This window comes from Chelonia mydas, chromosome 23 (assembly GCF_015237465.2).
Source record: "Chelonia mydas isolate rCheMyd1 chromosome 23, rCheMyd1.pri.v2, whole genome shotgun sequence".
Lineage (NCBI taxonomy): Eukaryota > Metazoa > Chordata > Testudines > Cheloniidae > Chelonia > Chelonia mydas.
Window position 1 is genome coordinate 3283958 of NC_051263.2, and position 24015 is coordinate 3307972.

The 24015-nt window shown below is 59.4% G+C and overlaps 2 protein-coding genes and 1 long non-coding RNA gene across 7 annotated transcripts in view; 2 read left to right on the plus strand and 1 right to left on the minus strand.

The window, feature by feature from the left end:
• PAK4 (p21 (RAC1) activated kinase 4) overlaps nucleotides 1-4233 on the plus strand; it is a 93536-nt gene extending 89303 nt beyond the window's left edge. For all 5 annotated transcript variants that reach the window (XM_037884338.2, XM_043534516.1, XM_037884337.2 and 2 more), the window contains one exon: nucleotides 1236-4233. In XM_037884338.2, the coding sequence (XP_037740266.1) occupies nucleotides 1236-1391 (156 nt within the window). In that variant the 3' untranslated portion in view covers nucleotides 1392-4233. The remainder of the gene's footprint in view (nucleotides 1-1235) is intronic.
• Nucleotides 3291-19056, minus strand: LOC122463637. The gene is made up of 3 exons (XR_006287186.1): nucleotides 18923-19056; nucleotides 17275-17884; nucleotides 3291-6066 (listed from the first exon to the last, which is right to left on the minus strand). It is a non-coding gene; the product is annotated as an uncharacterized LOC122463637 (long non-coding RNA).
• LOC114021379 (sushi domain-containing protein 6) lies at nucleotides 17342-23390 on the plus strand. Its single transcript, XM_037884681.2, has 4 exons — nucleotides 17342-17474; nucleotides 18885-19097; nucleotides 20949-21096; nucleotides 21720-23390. The coding sequence occupies exons 1-4, from the start codon at nucleotides 17366-17368 to the stop codon at nucleotides 22042-22044; spliced, it is 795 nt and encodes a 264-aa protein (XP_037740609.1). The 5' UTR covers nucleotides 17342-17365; the 3' UTR covers nucleotides 22045-23390.
• The last annotated feature ends 625 nt before the right edge of the window (nucleotides 23391-24015 follow it).

Genomic DNA, 24015 nt, shown 5'->3' on the forward strand with positions numbered 1-24015 from the left:
CGCCCCGGGTGGGATTGTCGAGAGCCTAAGGGAGGCAGCAAAACTGAGTGGACAGAGCACAGGAGTGGAACGCAGGACTTCTGAGGCCGATTCCCAGCTCTGCCACTGCCCTGCCAAATGACCCTGGGCAAGTCCCTTCCCTCCCTGTTAGATTTCATGAAGCTGTCAGTGCGGGGTAGGTGTGGAACAGGATAATGGCAGGACCTGCGGACATGTAGCTTTTAAAACCCTCTGTCTGCATTGCGAGAGAGAATATGCAACTTGGACATGAGTTCTCCATATATGTTGTGTACGTGTACATGTGCGCTCGCACGCCTGCTGTTGGCTCTCCAAGTGAGTGCATGGGTGAGCCATTGCCGCATTGTGCCTCAGTTTCCCCTCCCCCCATTGTCCATTCTGAGCTCTTTGAGGCAGGGACTCCTTGCACGCACACAAGGGAGCCGTTAGTACGTGATCTTCTGCTGAAGGGCTTCCCTTGGTCGTGACCACAGTCGGGGGCTGAGCTCAACGGGCTTTTCGGCATGCTGAACCACGGCCTCCACTTCCTCACAGTGATTGTGCGGCTTTTGCATCGAGCGAGGAGTTAACAGCAACCACCCATTTTACAGACTCGCTTCCAGCCTGGGGGAGAGCGCTGTGCCCAGGCGAGCCGAGGCCAAAAGCTTTCTGCGTTCTGGTCTCCACCGGGGAACCCTGCCTCCTTGTCCTCCGGCCCCCTCTGGGGGGCGTGGGGGGAGCGCACAGATGGTATAAAACCCTCAGAGAGGAGTCACATGTTAGCATGGGTGCGTGGGCGGGGGGGCCTCGCATGCAGACAGGTTTGATGTCTGGGGATGGATTGCTCTGGGGGTAGGGAGGGTGTCTTCCAGGATCTGTAACGTGTTATCTGTGACTCATTGCCAACCGCCCTGTTCCTCGTCTGACTTCAGAGGCCAGATGACTTGGCACTTAAGGCCTGGGGTGAAATGGGGCGAGCTCAAAAGACTTCTCTCTCACTGCTTTTCCTCTATGCCTGGGGGATGGAGGTTGTGCCAGTCCATAGCTCCCCCTCCTTCCCTTCCCCACCTCCAGACCGTCCAGTTCCTGCCTGCCACAGGATCCGGGTGGGTGGCCGGCCGACTCAGGGGAGCCTAGGGCTGATGTGATGCTCCTCCGGCAGTGGCTTCTCTAGTTCCCAGTGGCACTCGCTCTTCTCAGCCCCTGACTCATGGCTGCGCCTTCCTCCTCCTCTGCAGGTTTCTCCTTCCCTCAAAGGATTCCTGGACCGCTTGCTGGTGAGAGACCCGGTCCAGCGAGCCTCCGCCAGCGAACTCTTGAAACACCCCTTCCTGGCGAAGGCTGGGCCTCCCTCCAGCATCGTGCCGCTCATGCGGCAGAACCGGATGAGATGAGAGTGCCGGCTGCACGAGAGAGAGAGAGAGACGCACACGCCGTCTAACCGCTCCCCACGCGGCCACCCGAAGCAGCCACGTCCCTGCCTCGTCCCCTGGCCCTCCGTTCTCCAGGGCGCTGCTGCCGTTCCCTTTGGCCGCTGCGGCAGGGCCGGCGGCTCCCAACAGCCAGATCAGCGGCAGGAGCGTTCGGCTCTCTCGGTCCCTCCGGGTTCCCGGCGGCGTCCCATCCGCTGCGGGGCCAGCGGTTCCGCTCACTGGATTTACAACCGTGCAACTACTGTCATGACCGGCAGGAGTTCTGCCTGTCGCACCATACTGCTGAGTCGGGGGGAGTGGGGGGGGGTCACTGGGGCGGGGGGGTTAATGACTTTAAAATTTCTGATCAAAAGGGTAGTTTTTACACACACACAAAGACAAGGCGGGGCCGGGAGCGACAGACACTAAGCAACTCAACACTGGAACTTCCAGCCACGTCTAGAAGCAGCTTTGTCTGTTCCTCTGTGGCTGCGGGCTCGGTCTTCCCCGGGCCGGGACAGGAGCGGTTTTGTTTAGCTCCGGAGCATTTGGGTTTTTTCGGTAGGGTGGGAGCCAGCGGCAGGGCATCCTCCCCAGCACCTGGGTCCTCTTGGCAGGAGCAGCTGCCTCCAGGCGCAGCGAACGACTCCTGTTGCTGGGTTGTTGACCACCCAAATCTCCCCCTGCCAGCTCCACCCCCTGCTGCGTGACTGCTGAGATCAGCCCAGCCCCTCTGCCCCCTAGGATCGGGGTCTCCACCGCACCGTCCCGCACAGGAACCTAAAGCCTGTTTTCTGCAGGGTCTCCTTGATGCTGCCCCCATGCTCGTTCTGCGTTGTCTAGACACGTGCTGCTGCTCAGACCTCGGGATTGGGTGAGAAGAGACCTGGCCTCTCTGCTTCACAGGTTCCTTTGCATCCACGTAGCCCAAAGTGCCTGGCTCACCCGTCCCCCGGGGGCTCCAAAACGCAATCCACTCCGGCCCCCTGCGGCTAGAATGCAGAAGTCTGGGGGGGAGAGACTGGTATCCCAGCATGCAATGCCGCTTCTTGCTCTGTGCAGCCTTGCATGCTGGGATACCTGGAGTCCCTGCAGTGCAGGGCTGCTGTACCATAACAGGGGGACAGGCGCAGTGTCGGGGAGGGAGGTTCCCAAGGCTCCCGGCCTGTTGCCTTCAGTTTTGGGCAGCCTATGGGGTCAGAGGAACAAAGGCCCCAGTGGCCTACGGGGGAGCAGGGGGCCTTGTAGCTCTCTGGTGTTGTCTAGGCTTAGGGGCTTGTTGGCTCACCTGTGAGAGATCCTGCCAGAGGGGACTCCCCTTCCCCGGCAGGATCTTCCCCCTCTGCGCGGCCCATGGGCCCAGTTCAGCGTAGGGAGGAGGTGACAGGGTCTGGTCGTGGGTGTGGGAAGGGAGCTCAGCACTGGCCGGGGGGTGGCCTCCTCTCGGAGCTCAGGGGCTGGACTGAGCTGTGATCTCTGACACCAGCCAGGAAAGGGGGGCGGATTCCCTACCCCTGAGAGAGACTCTTCTGTCCGAGGCTGGCAGCTGCGTCCGCAAAGCAGCCCACTCTGCGATCGGGGGAGGTCGGTGCTATAACACGGGTCCAAAGGAAGAATTGCCCCGAACGTGGGCCAACGTTTTGTTGCTTCTACTTTCCATTCTGCCAGGGAGGGGCTGCTCGGGGAGGGTCCCGCATGCAGAAACTGAGCCATTGGGAGGAGGATTCCTCCCCCCCTTTGCGCCGTGCAATGAACTTGCATGCCGTACCGCACAACCTCCTCTGCATGCTTTCTGGGGAGTGGGAGGGGCACAGGGATGGTCTTTCTTTACATGCTTTTAGCTCCTTCAGTTAGAGCTCGCTGCCTTTTCTCTTCTCTGCGGGAGCCCCCCTCGTGCAGCAGGAGTGGGCTGGTTACAGACACAAGGGGATTGTTTGCGGTTATTTTATCTGGTTTGCCTGGCCACTGGATTCTTGTCTGCAGAACTGCACGTCAGTCGTGCTGCTTGTTACAACAGAGAGAACTACAGGGCAGCCTGCCTCTAGAGATTGACAGGGGGAAGGGGGGCGGGAGCTGGGTCCAATTAGGTATTTTTATGTGCTGGACCTAACCCTTCCCTGGGTGGCAATCGGGAATTGGCTCCACTGAACTCACTGGGGTGCAAGCGATGGGCAGAGCGGAAGTCGGTCCAGTTAGGAGCCAGCCACGGGCATGCTGAAGGTTGGCTAATGCGTAAGATCTTCCAGAGCACCCCACGCTGGCTGAATTCTGCTCTTACGGATCCAGTGTCTTACCGGGGATTTTAGGGAGAGCAGGATTGAGCCAGTGCTGCATGCTGAGTTGTCCGAATTCGTGACACGTTATGGCTGCGTAGGGTGACCGGGAAGGTCTATTTCATGCTCTTTTTCTATTAGGCCTTAGCGTTTTTAAACATAAACTAGATCACTAAAACACCCATGAAGTGCCCGGCAGCATGACCAGGATGTGTGTATTCATACCCACCCACGACTGGCCATGATGCAAAGCTCTCTGTCACCCAAACCCAGCGCTACACCCCGACGTGTTTACGGTGTGGGGGTGTGTCTCGTTCAGTACAGCCCCTCGGGCACTGTGCTGTGCCTAGGCCCTCCCTTCTCAGCCCGAGCCCTTTGTCTGACTCCTGGCTGGGCTCCTGCAGTTTTTCTCAGCTCTTGACACGTCGTTTTTTAACCTCCTGCCGTTTCTCAGCCCGCTGAAATTGCAGCGAAGCCTGTGGGTGTGAGGCTGTCCCGTGCTGTACAGTACACCCGGCCTCGCCGCTTCTCACGCCCATGTTCCGTTCTGACATAAACCACATCAGCCAGCTCTGAATTCCTCCTCCGCCTCGTAACCCATCCCCTGATCTCCCCATACGGGAAAGTTTTTAACCAACATTTATTTTCATTGGGGTTTCAGATCAATTACACAGACCTTCTCCGGTCTCTTACTTCACCCAGTCCCGGTGTGTTACTGGATACCCTCTGAGCCCCATCCTCTACTGCTCAGACCCCCGAACCTCTCCCTGAGCCTCCCGGGGAGCACATGAGCTGGGGCGGACCCTTTACGGCTCACGGACTGGAGCAGAAGGGCTTTGTGGGTCACTTGGCAATGGCGGCTGAGCCCCCAGCCTGCCACTCAACATGCCTCTGGGCTGGCTCAGGATCCGGGGTCTCCTTGAAGCATATGGGAGCTGGGGCGTGGGGTCGAGCGTTCCCAGGGGGCACAGGGAGCAGAGGGAGGCATTATCCTTCCACTGGCACGAGCTTTATTCCCAGCTGACACCACTGTAGCAGCATCTGCTCCAACTCCCCAGCTGGTGAAATCAGCCTCACGCCCGGGGCCCGCTCCTCAGCTGCTGTCGATCCCTGCGGCCCCATCGCAGGCTGCAGCTCGGCCAATTTACACCGTTCGCTCGCCGCTTCTGCGGGCGACCCCTGGCGCTGGGCTGCTTCGCCCCTGGCTGAAGAGCTGCTCTCCCTTTTCTGAATCGCTCGCTCCCCCGGCACCTGCTGCTGTGGGGGAAACCCCGGCGGCGGTGGTTTGCTCACGGAATGACCGAGCGGTCCTGCTTCCCCCCGCTACGTCATCGCACGCCAACGGTGGGCTTGTGACAATCAGCACAGGCTGGTCCGCTGCGGTGTAAGACACTAGTTCCCCCCGCATCCCAACTTCCACAGCAAGCTGCCCAGGGCTGCAATCCTCTGAGAGCCTGGTGGGAGGGGGCCTGTCAAGGCAGCTCAAAGGCGATGCAAAGAACCGGTGAACTCTGTCGAGAAACAACTACTGATTTGTTTTCTTGTTACTATTTTTTTTTAAAGAAGCTATTTATATTGTCATTTTGTAACACTACAGTATTCCTGATGGGGGGGGGGGCTGATTCAGCCAGGGACTGACTTGTATAAAAAAAGAATTGGATCTTGTGCTGTGAGTTTGGGGTTTGGGGACTTTTTTTGTGGGCCTCAGCCAGGCAAAACTTTTCGAACAGTTTTGAGGTTAGTGTGACAATTACAGGCTTTCTTTTTTGGGAGGAAAACGAAACGCTGGCCTTGTGTGGTTTCTTTGGGGAGAGGGGGGACGTATGTGCAGGTTCACGTGCTGTGGGGGCTAGAGCTGGGGTGGTTAGACGGCGGGGGGGGGGCTCTGCCCGGTGCTTGCTCTCGATATGTGACGTACCTTCCTGGGGAGAAGGCGTCAGCCGCTCCAAGGCACTTTCAAGCCGGTGGAGCAAGTCGGAGCCCTGGGCTGGAAGTCAAAGCCAGAGTCCAGTTAGAACGAAGGCACCGATTTTTAACCGAGCTCCCGAGGGACGTGCTCCGTTCTCCGTCTCTTGACCTCGTCGAATCCAGGCTGGGGCCCAGACCCCTCGAGCCTCTGAATATTCACTGATTTCAATGGAAACCAGGAGCTGGGCCCGGCTGGCTTTCTGGGGGCTGGAGCCCTGGGCTCACCGCGCAGGGGCCGCGGGTGGAAGCCTCCAGCCTCTGATCTCCAGGTGGTCCAACCTGGCTCTTCCTGGACTGGATGGTGTCGGTAACCGCTCCCGGGGGCTGTGTCTGAGAGGGTTGAACGTCCAGTGGGGCCCCAGCGGGCTACGTGCTGCCCTGGCACAGGCTGAGAGCCAGCCCTGCCCTACTCAGCGCTGCCGAGAGAGAAAACGGGGGTAAGGATCAGGAGCTCGCCCGCCTTAAGGGGGTAGAGCTCCTGCTCGGCATCCCAGCCTCCTTTAAAACAATACAAGCTGGGGGGGGGGGGGGGATTACCCCCCCAGTGACCTTTAAAGACGTCATACATCACTCCAGTGTGCCCTTTAGAAAAAGAAAGTCACCGTCATCTTCAAAAATACCCTCCGGCCGCCTGGTCCCACGTCTGGGAGGAAGGAAGCTGCAGATTTCCCAACCGGCCTCGGGGTGGGGTGGCGGGTGTCTGCTGCAGGAACCCACCATGCCAAAAAGCGCATGGTCGAGAGGGTGTAAATGTGTCTCCTTAGCGGGGAGCCGGGCCTGCTGCTGCCCGTCCCGCTCGGTCTGTCCTGCTCAGTCTGGGCCTGAAGCCCCCCCCCACCCCCCGAGCACACAGGGAGTTTAGGGGCTGGGGCAGGCCCATCGCCAAGGGCGCAGCCGTCCCAGTTCAGGATTGTGGTGGCTGGATAGCGCCTAGCCCAGAGAGCGGCTGGTCGGGGCGAACCCCCCTCGTAGAGAATCCGCTGAAGAGCGTCCACACACGGCTGGCCGAGCGACACGCCAAGGGGGCACCCAGCCAAGGGGGGACTCGCCCAGCGTTTTACCGGGACAGCGTCTAGGCGCGGAGCTCCCAGCGCCTGCTGGTCACCTAGAGAAACCGAACCTGAAGAGCAAGGGGGCCGCTGGACAACAGCCGCCGGGGTCTGCCCCACCGCCTGACTCCGGGAGGCTGCTCTAGTGGAGGGTAGGGGCCGGCACTGGGCTACACCAGCCCTCCCCCGCCACCATGCCCGGCCCCGCGCTTAGTGTTGCCGTAAGTCAGATGCGTGGGGCAGGGGCCCAGGGTGAACTCTATTTAGAGCCACCCCAGGAGTTGGAGCCGTGCGGCTGTGTCTAGCCGCAGGCCCTGTCTGCACTGCAAAGGGCTGGCTTAGCTACGGCGGCCAGAGCTGCGATCACCGAACGAAGCAGCTGGGCTGGCAAATGCCACCCCCACCCTGGCACAGATGCAGTTACACCAGCTCCCCTGTGCTTTCCCTGGTGCAGCTGGTCTTGCTGGGCAGGACGCTGGAATAAGGCAGGCCAGGCAATGCACCGTTTAGCTACCAGCCCTAGGAGCTTTTTGCTGGCCTAATATCCCAGCGATGGCTCTACGGACAAAGCACTCCTCGTGTAGACAGACCAGGTCACAGTCAGCCACGGGGTCAGCAAAGCCAGGGGTGGACCCCTGGGCTAAAGCGGGGGGGGGGGGGTGTTCGTGTGTAGACAAGGCCTCAGTTCTGCAACTTCTCAGTCTCTTGCCATGCACGTTTCGCAAGGACGTGGGTCGCCACGGCCGCCCACTCTTGACAGGAACTGAATTCTTGCGGGGGCGGGGGGAAACTGTCTCATGGGTCTGGGTGCGATCAGGGGGCCCTGATCTCGGTCGGGGTTTGTACAGCACCTGGCACAATAGAGGCCCTGAGCTCAGCCGGGGCCACGAGATGTTGCCATGATATAACTATCCTAATAATAAAAGGAGAAAGGATGTTCCCTGGCCAATGTTAACCACTGGGATTGTGTTTAACTTTCAAAGGGGGCCAGATACTACCATGATGGGCCCTGGCTATTGACATCATTCCACTCGAATAGACGTAAATTAATTTTTGTAATAACTATAGTGTCCTCACAAGGTGGTTTTTAGCTGTAGGGTTACCGGGGGGGGAGAGGAAGGGGGGAAACGGAGCCCGAAGTCAGGTCTGCTGGGTTTCGTCCCCAGTGCTGGGAGGGTTGTGGGGGGTGTATTGGGTTAGAGCAGGGAGGCTGGAAGCCAGGACTCTTGGGTTCCGTCCCCAGTGCTGGGAGGTGTGTAGGGGTGTATAGGGTTAGAGCAGGGGGGCTGGAAGCCAGGACTCCTGGGTTCTATTCCCGGCTCTGTCACTGACTGTGTGACTTGGAGGCCCGGAGAGGGGGAAAGGACTTTCCCAGTTTCCCCATCTTTGGAGTAGTAATACTCCAGCTTGGAGGACCCTGTGAGGATAAAGTCCCTCCTGGTTGGAGGACTCTGGCTTTGACTGCAGCTCAGAGCTCCACAGGAACCTACACGTTCTGGACGGCACCCGGAGATACCCCAACAGCCTGGGCTGTCCAGGCAGGCCCTCGGGCTCACCTCCTGCCCTGAAGCTGGCCAGAGAGAGGGGATTCCCTGCTGCTCTGCTGGGGGATTCACAGCAGGCACGGTCCTGGAGCTCCTGACACACAGCGGGAGCCTTGAAACCCCGGGGAATTTCTGACTGCCTGAGGCTTCCCACACGCTACGAAAAGCCCCTTTCTTTCCCCAGCAGCCCCAGTAGCGTGGAGATCTCTCCCATCGCCCTCACTTGCTTTAACAGGCTTGGTGCGGTCCTACCTGCCTGGGAGATCGCAATCCAAACCCACCGCCTGCATCACCAAGGCCACAGCGTCCCCCATTTCCCCTCCCCACTAGTATTAGTGATCTTTTTGGCTGGTGGGGGTCTGGGCAGTGCCCTGACATGGGGCCCCAATCTTGGTCAGAGTCTGGGTGGCACCTGGCACAATGGGGGCCCTAAGCTCGGTTGGGATCTGGGCTGCACCCAGAACAATGGGGCCCCAATCTCGGGGACTCCAGGTTCTACCGTAATGCATGTGGTACTCAATATTTTCACCACCTCAGGGAGCGTTTGGATCCTCCCCACGTTCCAGTCATGGGTTCAAGGTGGGAAAGGGGTCCCATGTCCCAGTTCCTTGTGGTGAAGGCGCTGCTCCCCCGAGCCCTCCCCCAGCCTCCCAGACCTAGGAACTGCAGTGGCCTAGCTGGATTCAAGGCAGCAGGTTTCGGCTCCTTAGACTCTTGCCAGTGGAGTGGCCGTCCACGGGGCATTGAGCCCTGCCCACGCCCGCGGTGGCTAACAAGAGCGTCGGCCCCTCGGGGAATCGGTGCCGCGGGGAAGAATTCCAGTTTCTTTTCCATGTGAAATTTTGAAATATGGCGGGGGGGGGGGGTTCCCCCTTAAATTTCCCATGGAAAATTTTAATGTTTTTTCAACTGCCTTCATTTTCAGTTTCCCCTATAAGCTGTCAGTAACCACAGCTCTTTGAAACAAAAGCCCAATGATTTCACCGGGAAATCGCCATTGTTCAGTGACATTAAACCACCAGCAAATCATCAGCTGGGATGAACAAATGTCACCTCCATCAAAAAGCCCTTTAAAAAAAAAACCCCTCCAATGAACCAATCCTCATGGGGCTCTAAGAAGGACTCATTGGCCATGCCCGGGATAGACAGCTGGACTGCTTTAATCATCCTGGGGTAACTGGAGGGTCTGACTGCCCCAGGTGTGGAGGCATAAAGCACTCACACCTTGTTAGTATGAATTATATTACTGTAGTATATTACATTTTTATTGCTATTGGGTGTTTTACGGTAGCACCTAAGAGCCAGTCATGGACCAGACCCCATCATGCCATGCGCTGTATATTATTATCACTATTTATTACATGTATTACGGTAGCACCTAGGAATCATGGACACGGACCCCATTGTGCTAGGCAGGAGATACATTTTTAGTGCTATTAGGTGAATTACAGTAGCACCAAGGTGTCCCACTCATGGTCCAGGACCTCATAGGGCTAGGTGCTCCCGTAATACACCTAATAGCAATCCAAATGTACAGCGCCTGGCACCTTGGGCCGCCAAGGTGCTATCGTAATAGACCTAATAGCAATATCCCAGTGCTGACCTCCAGGCCCCTGCCCACCCAGGGGCAAGGTGTAAACCCAGTTCACTTCACACCCAGCCAGCTTCCCTAGAGCGGCCTGGTGGATCAGCCCCTCCTCGGGGCACTTCCCCATTCCCGCCCCATTCTGCGCTAACCAGACCAATTCCTGGATGTGACAAGGCGGCTCAAAATCCACCCTCCCCACCGCATCTCTGAGCCCGCCTGTCCTATCCCAGAGCTAAAAATACCCAGGCAGATGGTGAGATGGGCTGTGACTGAGGAAGGAAGAAACAGTTCCCCTAGAGCTCGTGGAAAAAGCCTTGTGAATAAGGTGGCTGAGCCACCCCTCCACAAAGCATCCTGTTTCATCACATTTACAGTCTGGGCCCCTACCGCATCCCTCCCCAGCGTGGGGCTCCACAGCTTGGGCCACGCACCTCGCAGTCAAAAGGACAGCACGCTTGGAAGGTGCTGGGCACTGCTGGGAAGGGTGGCCTAGGGGTTAGGAGGTGAGCCTAGGACTTGAAAGACCCCGCTTCAATTCCTTGCTCTGCCACAGACACCCTATGGGCAAGTCACTTAGCTGCTCCGTGCCTCAGTTTTCCCACCAGTACAATGGGCGTAACAGCCCCACCTCACGTGAGACAGTGTGAGGGGCTCAGAGATTAGGAGAACAGGGGCCAGGTAAGTACTTAAAATAATAATCTAGTTCTTATATAATAATCCCCAGCTCCAATACTTTACAGAGAGGTCAGTTGCCTCATCTGTTTTACATATGGGGAAACTGAGGCACGGGGGAGGGGAAAGTAACATTCCCAAGGGCAGTGGCATAGCTGGGGCTAGACCCCAAGATTCATGATTGGCTAGCACTCTGTCCGCTTGAGGCAGAGGAGTTAGGGGCCACCAATGACCCATGCTGCAAGTCATTAGGCGGTGTTTTCCTACAGTCCCAGCTCCTGGAGACTGATTAATTCAAGGTATTACGGTAATACCCAGCTGAGACTTGTGTCTGCACAGCGCCTGGCACAATGGGGCTCCAGGCCATGACTGGGACTCCTAGATGCTACCGTAATACCTGTAATAAATCATACAGCCTAAACAGACCACAGCTGTCTAAAGACTCAAAAAAAAAAAAAAACCCAAACAAAATCAGAGCATCCAGAAAATTAGAACGTCCCCCTGAGCTCTCTTTCCTCATCCCTCACCTTGCTCGAGAAGTGTCTCAACAATTCTCCTTGTTCTCGCGCAATGCATCAATTCTCTTCTTTTTAGGCCTTCTCTCTGGGGGGGACATTGACTGGCATAGGCTATTCTGGGATAACCAGACACCGTTTTGTAAAGAAGAAAGCAATAGACCAGTGCTTCCCTGATAGGAGACTAACCCGTTATTCCTCTCCTGGTTAAAACACAATTGTGGTTGGTTCAGAATCGCACAAAGCAGGGTTTGTACTTGCAGGAAATTCTCCGGTAGCATATTCTCAGCCCATGCACCAATAAGCCAAGCTGCAAGGCAGAAATTCTCCCTACTGGATCCCTTGTCTAGGGATAAGAACATAAGAACGGCCATAATAGGTCAGACCAAAGGTCCATCTAGCCCAGTATCCAGTCTGCCAACAGTGGCCAGTGCCAGGTGCCCCAGAGGGCATGAACAGAACAGGTCATCATCAAGTAATCCATCTCCTGTCACCCACTCCCAGCTTCTGGCAAACAGAGGCTAGGGGACACCGTCCCTGCCCAGCCTGGCTAATCGCCATTGATGGACCTATCCTCTGTGAATTTATCTAGTTCTTTTTTGGAACCATTATAGTCTTGGCCTTCACAACATCCTCTGGCAAGGAGTTCCACAGGTTGACTCTGCATCGTGTGAAGAAATACTTCCTTTGATAGCTTCAAAATGGGTCTGTTTATAGATGATTAGCAAGTGCTCGAAGAATGTTCTGAGCTATACTTGGAAGTTGGCCTCCTTATAGCGATGTTTGTCAAGGGGATGGTATTTTTTTACCAGTCTAGCTATACTGGTACAGCCTGCTAGTCTGCGGATGCAGTTATACCAGGTTGTAGGTGCCTCCCCTGGAGAGCTTATTCCCCTTCCCATGTAGGAATGGTGCTACGCTACGGCTGGTGGAATTGCTTTGACTAGATCAAAATAGTTAAACCGAGAACAGGGCACTCTCTTATTAATAGCCCGAAACCCACGTGGCGTAGTTATAAACAACTTACTAACCCGGGCGGTCGAACTGATTGAAAAAAACCAACTTTTTAACCCAGAAAAATATTGGAGGAAATGAAAAATGTTTGGGTTCCATAAAAAAACTTTCCGAGACTTCTGATGCGGTTTTGCCAATTTTTTCCCCTTTGGCCACTGAAAACGGAGGAGGGGGCAGTTGGAAGCCAAAAATATTTCAGTTTTTTTTGGCCAATGAAAACCCCCAAGTTTGTATTTTATTTATTTTTAGCTTTGGCTGATCGAAAAGTGACATTTTTCAAGGGCCAGAAGCCAAAAGCGTCTGAGGGTTTTTCTTCCAAAACCAAAACGCCCAAAAGATTTTGAGGGGAAAAGGACAATTTCAGGAAAACAAAAGTTTCTTCCACAAAAAAACATATGGGTGGGGGTGGGGGGGACGACAAATAAATAAATAAACGGTGGGAAAGAAGAAACTTGTGTGAAAGGTTCACAGACCCACTGTGATCATCCGGTCTGACCTCCTGGATAACCCAGGTCCCAGGACTTCTCTGAATGAATCCCTGTTTGAGCTAGGCAGCTCTTTTACCAAAACGGGCCAGGTGGTGGGTTTTCTTTTGCCAAAGTGGGTCCCACCCCAGCCCTGATTGCACCTGGAGAGGTCTTGTCCAGCATTGTCACCAACCCCAAACCTGGATGGGTTCTAACACTTGCCCCGGGAGATGCCCCTAAGTAGCTCCTGGGGGGCCTTTCCTGGCCTATTGTCCCCATGGGAAGGGCTGAGCAGGGAGGGAGCCTTCCGCGGCTCTGCAGGTCGGGGCAGCTGGCACCTGCTGGATGGGTGCTGTGCCGGCACGCCCGGGAAGTGGGTGAGGTGCAGATGGGCCACAAGGTCCCAAGGGCTGGCGCGGGTGGGTGGGGGGAGCCAGGACACAGCTCTCCGGTGTTTTGCCACCGGGCCAGCCAGCCATCTGTCCTAGGTACCTCGCCATCGGCTCTGAATGCCTCCCGTCCCAGGCTTCCATGTCCAGACCAGGGACTGCAGGCACCCAAGGCTGGCAGGGGACTCGGGAACGGGGAACCGGGGACAGGCAGGTGCCCCAGGGACTCTGGGTAACAAGGAATGGGGCACTGGGGATGGGCAGGGTTCCCAAGGGGATCTGGGTCACAGAGAATGGGGCACTGGGGATAGGCAAGGGCCCTGGGGATTCTGGGTAACAGAGGCTGGTCTGGTCTGGGTGGGCAGGGGCCCCGGGGGATTCTGGGTAATGCAGGTGCTAGGGCCCTGGGGGTTCTGGGTACGGAATGGGGCGCTGGGAGCTCATTATGCCAAAGCAAAACGGTTCAGGGCTGGATGGGCAGAAAGTGAGGCTGGGAGGCGGGTGAGTGGGGAACAAAGGGAGACGTGGGACCCTGATCGGAGCAGGTGAGGATTAGGCAGGGGTGATGGGGAGGGTGCAGTGCACTGGCTGTGGGGGGAAGGGAGTAGGGGTCTGGCTCAGGCTGGAGGTGCAGGGGGGAAGTTCAATGCATAGGTGGGAGGCAGTAGGGGGCTGGCTCAGGCCGGGGGGGGAGGGGAGCAGGGGTGCGGTGCACAGGCTTGGGGTGCAGGGGGGTGCAGTGCACAGGCTGGGGGGCAGTAGGGGGCTGGCTGGGAGGGGAGAAGGGGGGCTGGGGGTGCAGGGGGATGCAGTGCACTGGCTGGGGGGCAGTAGGGGGCTGGCTGGGAGGGGAGAAGGGGGGCTGGGGGTGCAGGGGGATGCAGTGCACTGGCTGGGGGGCAGTAGGGGGCTGGCTGGGAGGGGAGAAGGGGGGCTGGGGGTGCAGGGGGATGCAGTGCACTGGCTGGGGGGCAGTAGGGGGCTGGCTGGGAGGGGAGAAGGGGGGCTGGGGGTGCAGGAGGATGCAGTGCACAGGCTGGGGGGCAGTAGGGGGCTGGCTGGGAGGGGAGAAGGGGGGCTGGGGGTGCAGGGGGATGCAGTGCACTGGCTGGGGGGCAGTAGGGGGCTGGCTGGGAGGGGAGAAGGGGGGCTGGGGGTGCAGGGGGATGCAGTGCACTGGCTGGGGGGCAGTAGGGGGCTGGCTGGGAGGGGAGAAGGGGGGCTGGGGGTGCAGGGGGATGCAGTGCACTGGCTGGGGGGCAGTAGGCGGCTGGCTCAGGCTGGGGGGAGGAGAGAAGGGGGCTGGCTCAGGCCGGGGGGAGGAAATTGACTCGCGCTGGGAATTACCCCCCCGCCCGCCGCTAGTCAGATTTTCCAGCCGGCCCCTAGGGCGGAGCCGGCTGCTTTAAAACCCGCCCCCAGCTCGGCTCCGGCTCCGCTTTGCAAGTTGCTCCCGCTGCTTGTCGGGCCTGGGAGCCGGAGCCGCCGGGGGGACTCGCCCAGCGCCCCGAGCCCTGCGGGGTGACCCCGGCTCCGGAGCGCCCCGGCTGGGGAGGGAGACGCGGCCGCCGTGATCCGGAGCGCCAGGACCCGGTGAGGGGGGGGGTGTCTCTCCGGGAGCGCAGGGGGACCCCTATGGGGAGCAGGCAGGAGCCCCTGCTGGGGCGGGGGGGGGGCGCGGGGAGCCCTGTGGGGAGCCGACGGGGACCCCAGGTGAGGTTGGGGTGCAGGAGGTGGCGGGGGGAAGAATCTTCAGGGGGGCAGGGGCCCCGGGATGGGGGGTGGGGTCTCCGGGGGCGCAGGGGTGGGGTTTACCGTCTCCCTTTCTCCAGGGGTGCAGGGATCTATCTGTCCCGATTTGAAGAGAGGCCCCTGACTCCCCTCCTCTCCCCTGAGCTGCGGGCTGGGACCGGGACCGGGACCCTGGGCATATTGGGGGGTGTGTGGGTGCCCCCTGACAGTGGGGTGGGGGACTCGCTTCAGCTGTTGCTGGCTGGATCCCCCTTGTTGGCCTGGGGCAGGGAGAGCCCTTTGGGGTCTCGCTTTGGGGGTGCGGGGTTCACCCTTTGAGTCCTGCCCTTAACTCTGGCACTGATTATAAGTGCTCATAGAATCAGAGAATATCAGGGTTGGAAGGGACCCCAGAAGGTCATCTAGTCCAACCCCCTGCTCAAAGCAGGACCAATTCCCAGTTAAATCATCCCAGCCAGGGCTTTGTCAAGCCTGACCTTAAAAACCTCTAAGGAAGGAGATTCTACCACCTCCCTAGGTAACGCATTCCAGTGTTTCACCACCCTCTTAGTGAAAAAGTTTTTCCTAATATCCAACCTAAACCTCCCCCACTGCAACTTGAGACCATTACTCCTCGTTCTGTCATCTGCTACCACTGAGAACAGTCTAGAGCCATCCTCTTTGGAACCCCCTTTCAGGTAGTTGAAAGCAGCTATCAAATCCCCCCTCATTCTTCTCTTCTGCAGACTAAACAATCCCAGCTCCCTCAGCCTCTCCTCATAAGTCACGTGCTCTAGACCCCTAATCATTTTTGTTGCCCTTCGCTGGACTCTCTCCAATTTATCCACATCCTTCTTGTAGTGTGGGGCCCAAAACTGGACACAGTACTCCAGATGAGGCCTCACCAGTGTCGAATAGAGGGGAACGATCACGTCCCTCGATCTGCTGGCAATGCCCCTACTTATACATCCCAAAATGCCATTGGCCTTCTTGGCAACAAGGGCACACTGTTGACTCATATCCAGCTTCTCGTCCACCGTCACCCCTAGGTCCTTTTCTGCAGAACTGCTGCCGAGCCATTCGGTCCCTAGTCTGTAGCGGTGCATGGGATTCTTCCGTCCTAAGTGTAGGACCCTGCACTTATCCTTATTGAACCTCATCAGATTTCTTTTTGGCCCAATCCTCCAATTTGTCTAGGTCCCTCTGTATCCTATCCCTCCCCTCCAGCGTATCTACCACTCCTCCCAGTTTAGTATCATCCGCAAATTTGCTGAGGGTGCAATCCACACCATCCTCCAGATCATTTATGAAGATATTGAACAAAACGGGCCCCAGGACCGACCCCTGGGGCACTCCACTTGACACCGGCTGCCAACTAGACATGGAGCCATTGATCACTACCCGTTGAGCCCGACAATCTAGCCAGCTTTCTACCCACCTTATAGTGCATTCATCCAGCCCATACTTCCTTAACTTGTTGACAAGAATACTGTGCTGCCCCTCCCGTAGCTCCTGGCATGGCCAGCCCTTTTTTGGGGACCTCGCCGGGGGGGGGGGGGTCCCTCCTGTTCCAGGCCGCTTTGAAAGCCAGTAATCTGTGGAGTCAGTGGCTGCCCGCCATTCCCCTGCATCTCAGAGCGCCGGGAGGCCGGGTGGGTGGCCAAGCCAAAGGGGAGATGCTTGGCGAGCGAGTGGCTTGGGATCTGGGTGCTCCTTGCCCCCCACAGGCTGTGGAGAAAGGAGCTGTGACTCCCACCAGGGCTCAGGCTCGCAAGTAGGGCGAGGCAAGTGGCCCCCACATCCAAATCGTGCCCTAGCCGCTAGAGACCAGCGGTTATCAAGCCCCGTTTATCTAAAGCATTTTTGATGAACCTCTAACTAAACCAGGGGTGGGCAAACTCTTTGGCCTGAGGGCCACATCTGGGTATGGAAATTGTATGGTGGACCATGAATGCTCATGAAATTGGGGGTTGAGGTGCGGGAGGGGGTGAGGGCTCCGGTGGGGCTGCGGGCTCTGGGGTGGGGCCACAAATGAGGAGTTCAGGGTGCGGGAGAGGGCTTGGGGCTGGGACAAGGGGTGGGGGTGTGAGGGCCCCGGCTGGTGCTGCGGGCTCTGGGGTGCAGGAGGGTAGGGACTGAAGGTAGAGGGGGGGATTGGGGCTGGGGCAGGGGGTCGGGGCACTTGAGGGGATCGGGGTGCAGACTCCAGGTGACGCTTACCTCAAGCAGCTCCTGGAAGCAGCGGCATGTCCTATCTCTGGCTCCTACGTGGAGGCATAGCCAGGCGGCTCTGCGCGCTGCCGCATCCACAGGCGCTGCCCCTGCAGCTCCCATTGGCTGCAGTTGCCGGCCGATGGGAGCTGCAGGGGCGGCGCTTGGAGTGGGGGCAGCATATGGAGCCCCCGGCTGCCTCTATGCGTAGGAGCTGGAGGGGGGCATGCTGTTGCTCCCGGGAGCCATGGCACATGCAGAGTGGGGCAAAACCTGGACCCTGCTCCCTGGCAGGAGCTCAAGGGCCGGATTAATACGTCAGAAGGGCCAGATGCGGCCCCTGGGCTGTAGTTTGCCCACCCCTGAACTAAACCCATTTCTCCAAAGCTAGTGGGTGTCTCCCTCCAGGTTCTGACCCATAGCGCGGGGCGGGGTGGTGCTCACTTTGTAAGATGGGTTATCAAGTCCTACAGGATGGTAACGTGTCGGCTTATTGCAGCTGGTTCTGCAGCTCTGGGCAGAGGCTACCGGTGAGATGGCAAAGGCTCCGGGATGTCCCAGGCTGCGCCGGCCCTCGTGTTACCTCCCCACGGCTCTGTTCTTCGCGACGCTCTGCGGCTCTGGTGCTGTCCTCCGGAGGAAAGGTACTGGCTGGTGCTCGCCTTCCAAACCCGCTTGGCTGCCTTTCCCATCCCTCCTGGGTGAAACCTTCCCATCAAAATGGTTTTGACGGAAAATCGGATATTCGACTATTGGGTATTCAACAATTTACTGGCAAAAAAATCATCTGCTTCCCCCTGGAAAACTGGATTTTTTTAAACTGAAGAACTGAGTGCCTGAAAAGCAGAATATTTGCATTTGGCCAGGCTGCTGTGGCCCCTCATGGGAGTTGTAGTCTGGGTGTCCCCTGCCCCTGTTCGCCTCTATAGGCCAGTTAGACTACGCTTCCCATGATGCAACGTGGCGTCCATTCTTGGAGACTGGAGGTGGTGAAAAATGGGAGATCCTGGCTCTGGTGGATCACGGGAGTTGTAGTCCGATCACGCAGCCCGGCCTGTAGAGGAGCATGAGGAGCACGAGGCACATTAACTACAACTCCCATGAGGTGCTGCAGTAGCATTTCCAAATTGAAATATTGTTTTGGGTGCTTGAATTTTTGCTGAGAAATCAAAAATTTCTGGGTGGGAAAAACCCGTTTCCCGACGGTCTCTGCAGCCTGCCCCATAGCTCCTGCTCCCAATGCCGCAGCTCTAGGAATGGGGGGAGGGGGGTGGGGCGCTGGGCTGGCTGCTGGCTCGTCTCCTGCCCCTCTGGCAGTCGATCTCACCAATCCGGTAGCTAAGGTGCCAGGAGCTGGCTGAAGTTGGGTGCAACGGCTGGTGCTGGGGGGAGCCCTCGGGAGAGAGCTTGATCGAGATGAGGAACGTAAAAGCCCGGCCAGCTCAGCCGTGGGTTTGCGGGCAGCAGGCATTTCGCGGTGGGTGACTCACTACTTCTCCATCCCTTCCCTGGAAGCAGGAAGTCCCCACCATGCTGGTTTTGAGGTCAGCCCTAATCAGGCTGAAATCTAGAGTGAAGCTGGGGCGGGCGTCCTTCCCAGAGCAGCCAGATGCTGCAGGAGCAGCATGGGGGACTCGGCTCCTCCGGATCTAACCTCTCTCTGCCCTGGGGGAAATTTGGGGTGAGAGGAGAAGATCTAAGGGCAAGAGGAAAAAGAAGGGTCTGGAAGGATGCTGGGGTCCGGAGGGAAGGGAGAGAGAAACCAGCACCCTGCCGTTTGCCATCCCTGCGAGATAAGATCTCCCCATCCTCCAGAGGTCACGGATCGCCAGTGACTCCACCGGGGAGAGATGCCCCATCCCCTTGCTCTAACCCACTGGACCCCACTCCCTGCTTAGAGCTGGGGATAGAACCCAGGAGTTCTGGCCTCCAGCAACCCCCTGCTCTAACCACTAGCCCCCATCATGCTTCACTGCCTTCTTACCCCACCGAGGAGATCCTGCCCCCCCCCTTCCCCCGGTTTAACCCTCAATGTGCCTGTTCCTCCCTTCCAGATTGCCAGTTCCCGGACCCCTCCGATCACACTACCTACAGGTGTGCGTCCTTGGCGTGCACGCTGTCTCTGGGCAGCGGCGGGTTTAAGGCTGGCTCCATGGTGCAGCATTTCTGCGAAGACGGCTACGTCCTGGCCGGCCATCCTGGGGTCTCTGTCTGCAAGGGTGGCCAGTGGAGCGTGCTGAAGCCAGTTGTCTGCAACCCCTTGACAGGTAAGTGCGCGCCCAGCCCGGCTGTCCCTCTCCTCCTGCTGCGATGGGCAAGGGCCTCTGCCAGAGACGTGGTGCCTCTTGGCCCCCCGCCGCAGCTTGCAGGGCCTGTTTGCGCCGCCCGGCGGCAGCTGCTGGCGTAGGCAGACGTGGGGCTCTGCTTGTGCTGGCCCAGGTGCTGGGGTAAATGCGACCTCTGTGCCACTTCCTCGTCTGTATCCTCGTCGTCTATTGCAGTCGCCCCTAGGAGCTGCCACCCACGGCCCAGGTTCCCGTTGCGCCAGGCGCTGTACTTTTTTGTTGCTGTCAGGTGTATTACGGCAGTGTGTGGGTGCCCACACGTTGTGCCAGGCGCTGTTCATTTTAATTGCTATTAGGTGTCTTACAGTGGCATCTAGGACCCCCTGTCATGGCCCGGGTCCCCACTGTGCCAGGTGCTGTACAGACTCCCAACAAAAAGAGCGCCCGATAAAGCCTAAAATCCAGGCATTTGCCCCATTCTGCAGCTGGGGAATGGAGTTCCAGGTTTACCAAGGTCCTTTGATGCCCAACTCCCATGAAAAATCTGGGCCTTAGAGCGAGTCGCCCCGGGCTCCTGTGCCCCACAGGCTTCGTCTGCACGGCGAGTCTCTGCCCCGGGCCGACGGGCGCTAACCAGAGCTGTGGACGCGCTCAGGCTCCGGCTGGAGCTCTGGCTCCCAGGCCCACCACCTCCCTAGGCTTTGGGTCCAGAGCCGTGGCAGCCACATGGCTGCATTTAGCACCGGCGAGCCAGGCTGCGTCGCAGCGGGGCTCTGAGGCTCGCTGCCGGGGGGGCTGGGTAAATGGACCCCCCCCCCCAGGCGCTCGCCAGCGGTCGCTCCCAGGCACCTTGCCTCCGCGTCCCACAGTGCGTGGGTGTCTCCCTGAGGTCAGGCTGCATTTCCTCTCCCTTACGTTCCTCTTCCGGGGGGGGGGGGTGTGAAGCTGCTGGTGGAAACTTCCTCCCGCTCCGTGACGGGGTGGGGGGGACGCAGCCTGTGTGATGCCTGCCCGGGGGAGGGAGGTGGGGGGGGATGGTGGATGCACAGAGGAGACCTTCAGCCCTCGCGGCCCCCTCTGCCCCTGAGCTGTTCCCTCGCCCCCTGCCTTCGCTGGCATCCCCATCTCTGTTCCAGGAGGGACGCTGTCACCCACAGGAATTGGGGGGTGGGGGGGGCCTTGGCTCCCTTATGCCCAGCAGTGGTTGGGACAAGGCGGGTAAAACCCAGCTGCAGTCAGTAACGTGAGAACAGCCTGGTTAGTCCCCAGCCTACGGTGCTGTCCCTGCTCCAGACCACTGTAATCTATTGACTAAAAGGAGGCTGCATGGCCTAGTGGATAGAGCGCTGGGACGTGGGAGACCTGGCTGTTCCCTTGGCCAGCTGGATGACCTTGGACAAGTCACTGCCTTGCCCTGTACCTCAGTTTCCCCGCCCACCCTTTGTCTATTTATGAGCTGTGTGAGACGGGCCGGGGAGGGGGGCAGTGTCTCACTCTGGGTCTGGGCGGTGCCTGGCACAAGTGGGGGAGACCCGGCTGGAGCCTGGGCAGCCCCCAGTGCAATGAAGGTCCCCCAGATCTTGGTGTTGCCAGGTGCCGGGGGCTTTCCCTTCATAGAGGCCTCTGTGCGCCACCCGGGGCCCGGAGGGCGCACGTCCCCCATCTGGGTTTCAAGGGCTTCTGGCCTCTTGCTGTTTAATGCATCCCCTTGGGGCCCGGGCTCGAGTTTGGCGGGGCTGGGACCTGAGATCTGACCGCCTTGCGCCGCAGGTAACTATGAAATAGCCTCCTGCCGTGTGTGACCCGCTGACCTTCTCTCCCCCCCGCCCCCAGGATCCCCGGTGCCTCGCTCCGGCTCCATCTTCGGTGTCTCCTCCATCCCCATGGTGGCTGCGGCCTCGGTGACGGTGTCCGCCCTGCTGCTGGTGGCCATGGTGTGCGTCCTGGTGGGGCCGAAACCCTGCAGCCACTGGTGCTGGCGGTGAGCTCTGCCGCCTTTCTGGAGGGGGGTCTGCCCTGGCCGTTGATGCTGGGGGGGGAGGGCGTGGGGGGAGGAGGCGCAAACCTCTGCTCCCTTCTCCCACTGGTTGATGCTCCTGGGGGGGGTCCAGCCCCCACCCTCTGTCTCTCCCCTTCCTGCCCAGCCCCTGGGGATGCCTGGGTCTGACTCACCCTCTGGCCTCGTCTCGTCTTTGCCCGGTCAGTCAGTGCTGACCCCGAGGTGGGACTAGGGGGCCCCACGCTGCAGGGGAGGGGGCTGGGGAAACTGACGCCCACCAAGAAGGGAAGTGACTTGCGCAGGGTCAGTGTAAGGACCAGGGTTCCCAATCCCCTGCTCTAACCACTAGCCCCCACTCTCCTCCCAGAGTCGGAGGGAGAACCCAGGAGTCCTGGCTCCCAGCCCCCTCTGCTCTAACCACTAGCCCCCACTCTCCTCCCAGAGCCAGGGAGAGAGTCCTGGTTCCCAGCTCCCTGCGCTAACCACTAGACTCCTTGCACTCCACCTCCGCTATTCCCTGTTGCCGTGGTGGGGCTCTGGCGGGGAGGGGCTGGGGCCCCAGGGCGCAGGTGTGAACTTGACGAGGTCTCCCCGTCCCCGTGCAGGAGGTACGAGCCCATGGAGGAGTCCGAGGTGAGCATCGTCGACAGCTGCCCGGTGCCACTCCCATCCTACGAGGAGGCTGTCTATGGCTCCCAGGGGGGCCCCGTGCCACCCACCTCCACCACGCCGATGCCCCTCGTCCTCTCCAGGGGCCTGGCCCCCCCATCGGAAGCAGCCGAGCCCTGTTGGAGTCCAGAGGCCGCCACCCCACCGCCTTCCTACCAGGAGAGCCAAGCAGCAGCTGCGGGCAGCTCCGGTCTGGCGCGGCCCACGGTGCCCCCTGCCCGGTTCCTGTTCCCTGGGGCCGCAAAGGACTCGTGCAGGTAGCCGGGGTGCCGGGGGTCCCCTGGCCGGGCTCTGACACTACAGCAGAGACTCCTCATTTGAAGCAAACGCAGCCTGCTCCATCTTTTAACTTGCTGGGGGGGGGAGAAGAGACCCCCCCCTCGTGCCCATTAACTCAGCACCTTGTGAAGCTGATGGAACTGAAGCAGCCCCCTTGGAGGGGCGTGTGCAGCCTTCTGCCTGGATGGGGGCCCCCGGGGCTGAGGGACCGGCCCCCCCCCCCCACAAACTAACGGCTATGTCTGTGGGGCAGCCCTGAGGGGCCGACCTTTGCCCACAAGCTGGTAGCCGCCGGCTCAGCGTGTTCTTCTGATCTCTGCACTTCCACCCCATGGGATCCCACTTTTCCCGGCCCCCCTCCCCCCCGACACACTCCTCCCACTGGGGTGTCCGGTCCTGGCAGAGCCATGAAGGGTTAACTCAGGCTCCTCCCTCCCTCCAGCTGTGAGGATGGGGCGGGGGGGGGGGAGGCAGACTCCCCCCCCCCCCCCCCCCCCCCCCCCCCCCCCTTCCTAACGCTCTGGCGAACATCCCCTGGGCTTGTTTCATTCTTGGTGCTGCCTGGACCCTGGTAGCCTCCTCTGGGGTCAGCACCCTCCCCCCACGCCCCCCCACAAAAAGACCCTGCTCCCCCCCAAGCTTTCCTGACTCTTCCTACCTTCTCCCCCCCCCCCCCCCCCCCCCCCCCGCCACTGTCCGTGTGTCCCTGCTGCCCCCTGCTGGAAAGGATGAGCCCAGCCCCTGCACCGTGAGTGCGCGTCTGTCCGTCCGTCCGTCCGTCCTCGTGCATGTCCCTGCTGGAAGGAATGAGCCCTGCCCTGTGTGTGTTTGTGTCCCTGTCCATGTCCTTACTGGGCCCATCCCACACCACAACCGCTGGGTCTGCGGGTGGGTGCTGGGCAGGGGCCAATCTTGGGCTATTCCTCGGTGCGGGGGCCTGGCTTCCTGCCTCCCCTGTGCCCCCCCGGCCCCTTTGTCGAATGTGACAAGGGGGCAGCACCGGAGATGCTCAGTTGTGCCCCTGCGGCTGGAAGTGGCCCAGGGGGCAGGTAGCCCCTGTGGAAGCCGGGTCAGGTGCGTGGGCTGGCTCTCACACTCACACTCACACTCACACACCCCGCCCGCCCGCCCTGGGGCTGTTTTTGCACAAGGTTAATCGTTCTCGGTTTGTATTTAATGATGCGGGGTTTGTTTTTCTTTGATGTATTTATATGGGGGGGTATTTCTCAAACTCCCCCCCCCCCCAATCTATGATGCTGGGGCCGGGGTTGTGGTCCTGGGGGCTGTGAGGGAGCCGAGGTGCTAATTAAAACACTCACCCCGCCCGCCCTTTGTCTCCCATGTCTGGTTTTGTGCAGGGGGAGGGGCTGACTGTTAGAACTGGGGGGGGGGGTATGAGCCCCGATTTGTCCTTCTGAACCCTCCCCCCCAGCTTGTCCCCCTACACTCCTCCAAAAGGCTGTTGAGAGCCCCCGTTGGCTTTGGCTGGGGGAGACAGGTGCTTGAAATTCAGGGGTGGGGTGTGTGTGTGTGTGTTGGGCGGGGGGGCTTGACTTAGCCTCCTGCCTGGTTGTAGGTGCCGGAGGCTCAAAAAGGCAGGGTGTCCCCTCTCTGCCACCCCCCCCATGCCCGTCACAGCCGGGGGGGTGGGGGAAATGCATCCCTTAAATCCATGCTGGCCGAGTCCCTGCTGGCTCCGGCCCCCCTGCTGGGCTGCAAGGGGGCTCCCAGCTTGATTCCCCAGGCCCACCTGCCCCCCTTTTGTGGAGGGACAGGGCCCTCAGGCCTTTCTCCCCCTGGGGGGTGGGGGAGGGAGAGTCCCCCACACTCAGCATCAGCTCCCTTAGCCCTTTGATTTCATCCCAGCTGGTCCCAGGTCCCTGCTTGTCCCCTCGCCTGGTGGGACACCCCCTTGGAAGGGCTGCTGACCACACTAGCCCCTGGCTATGAAGA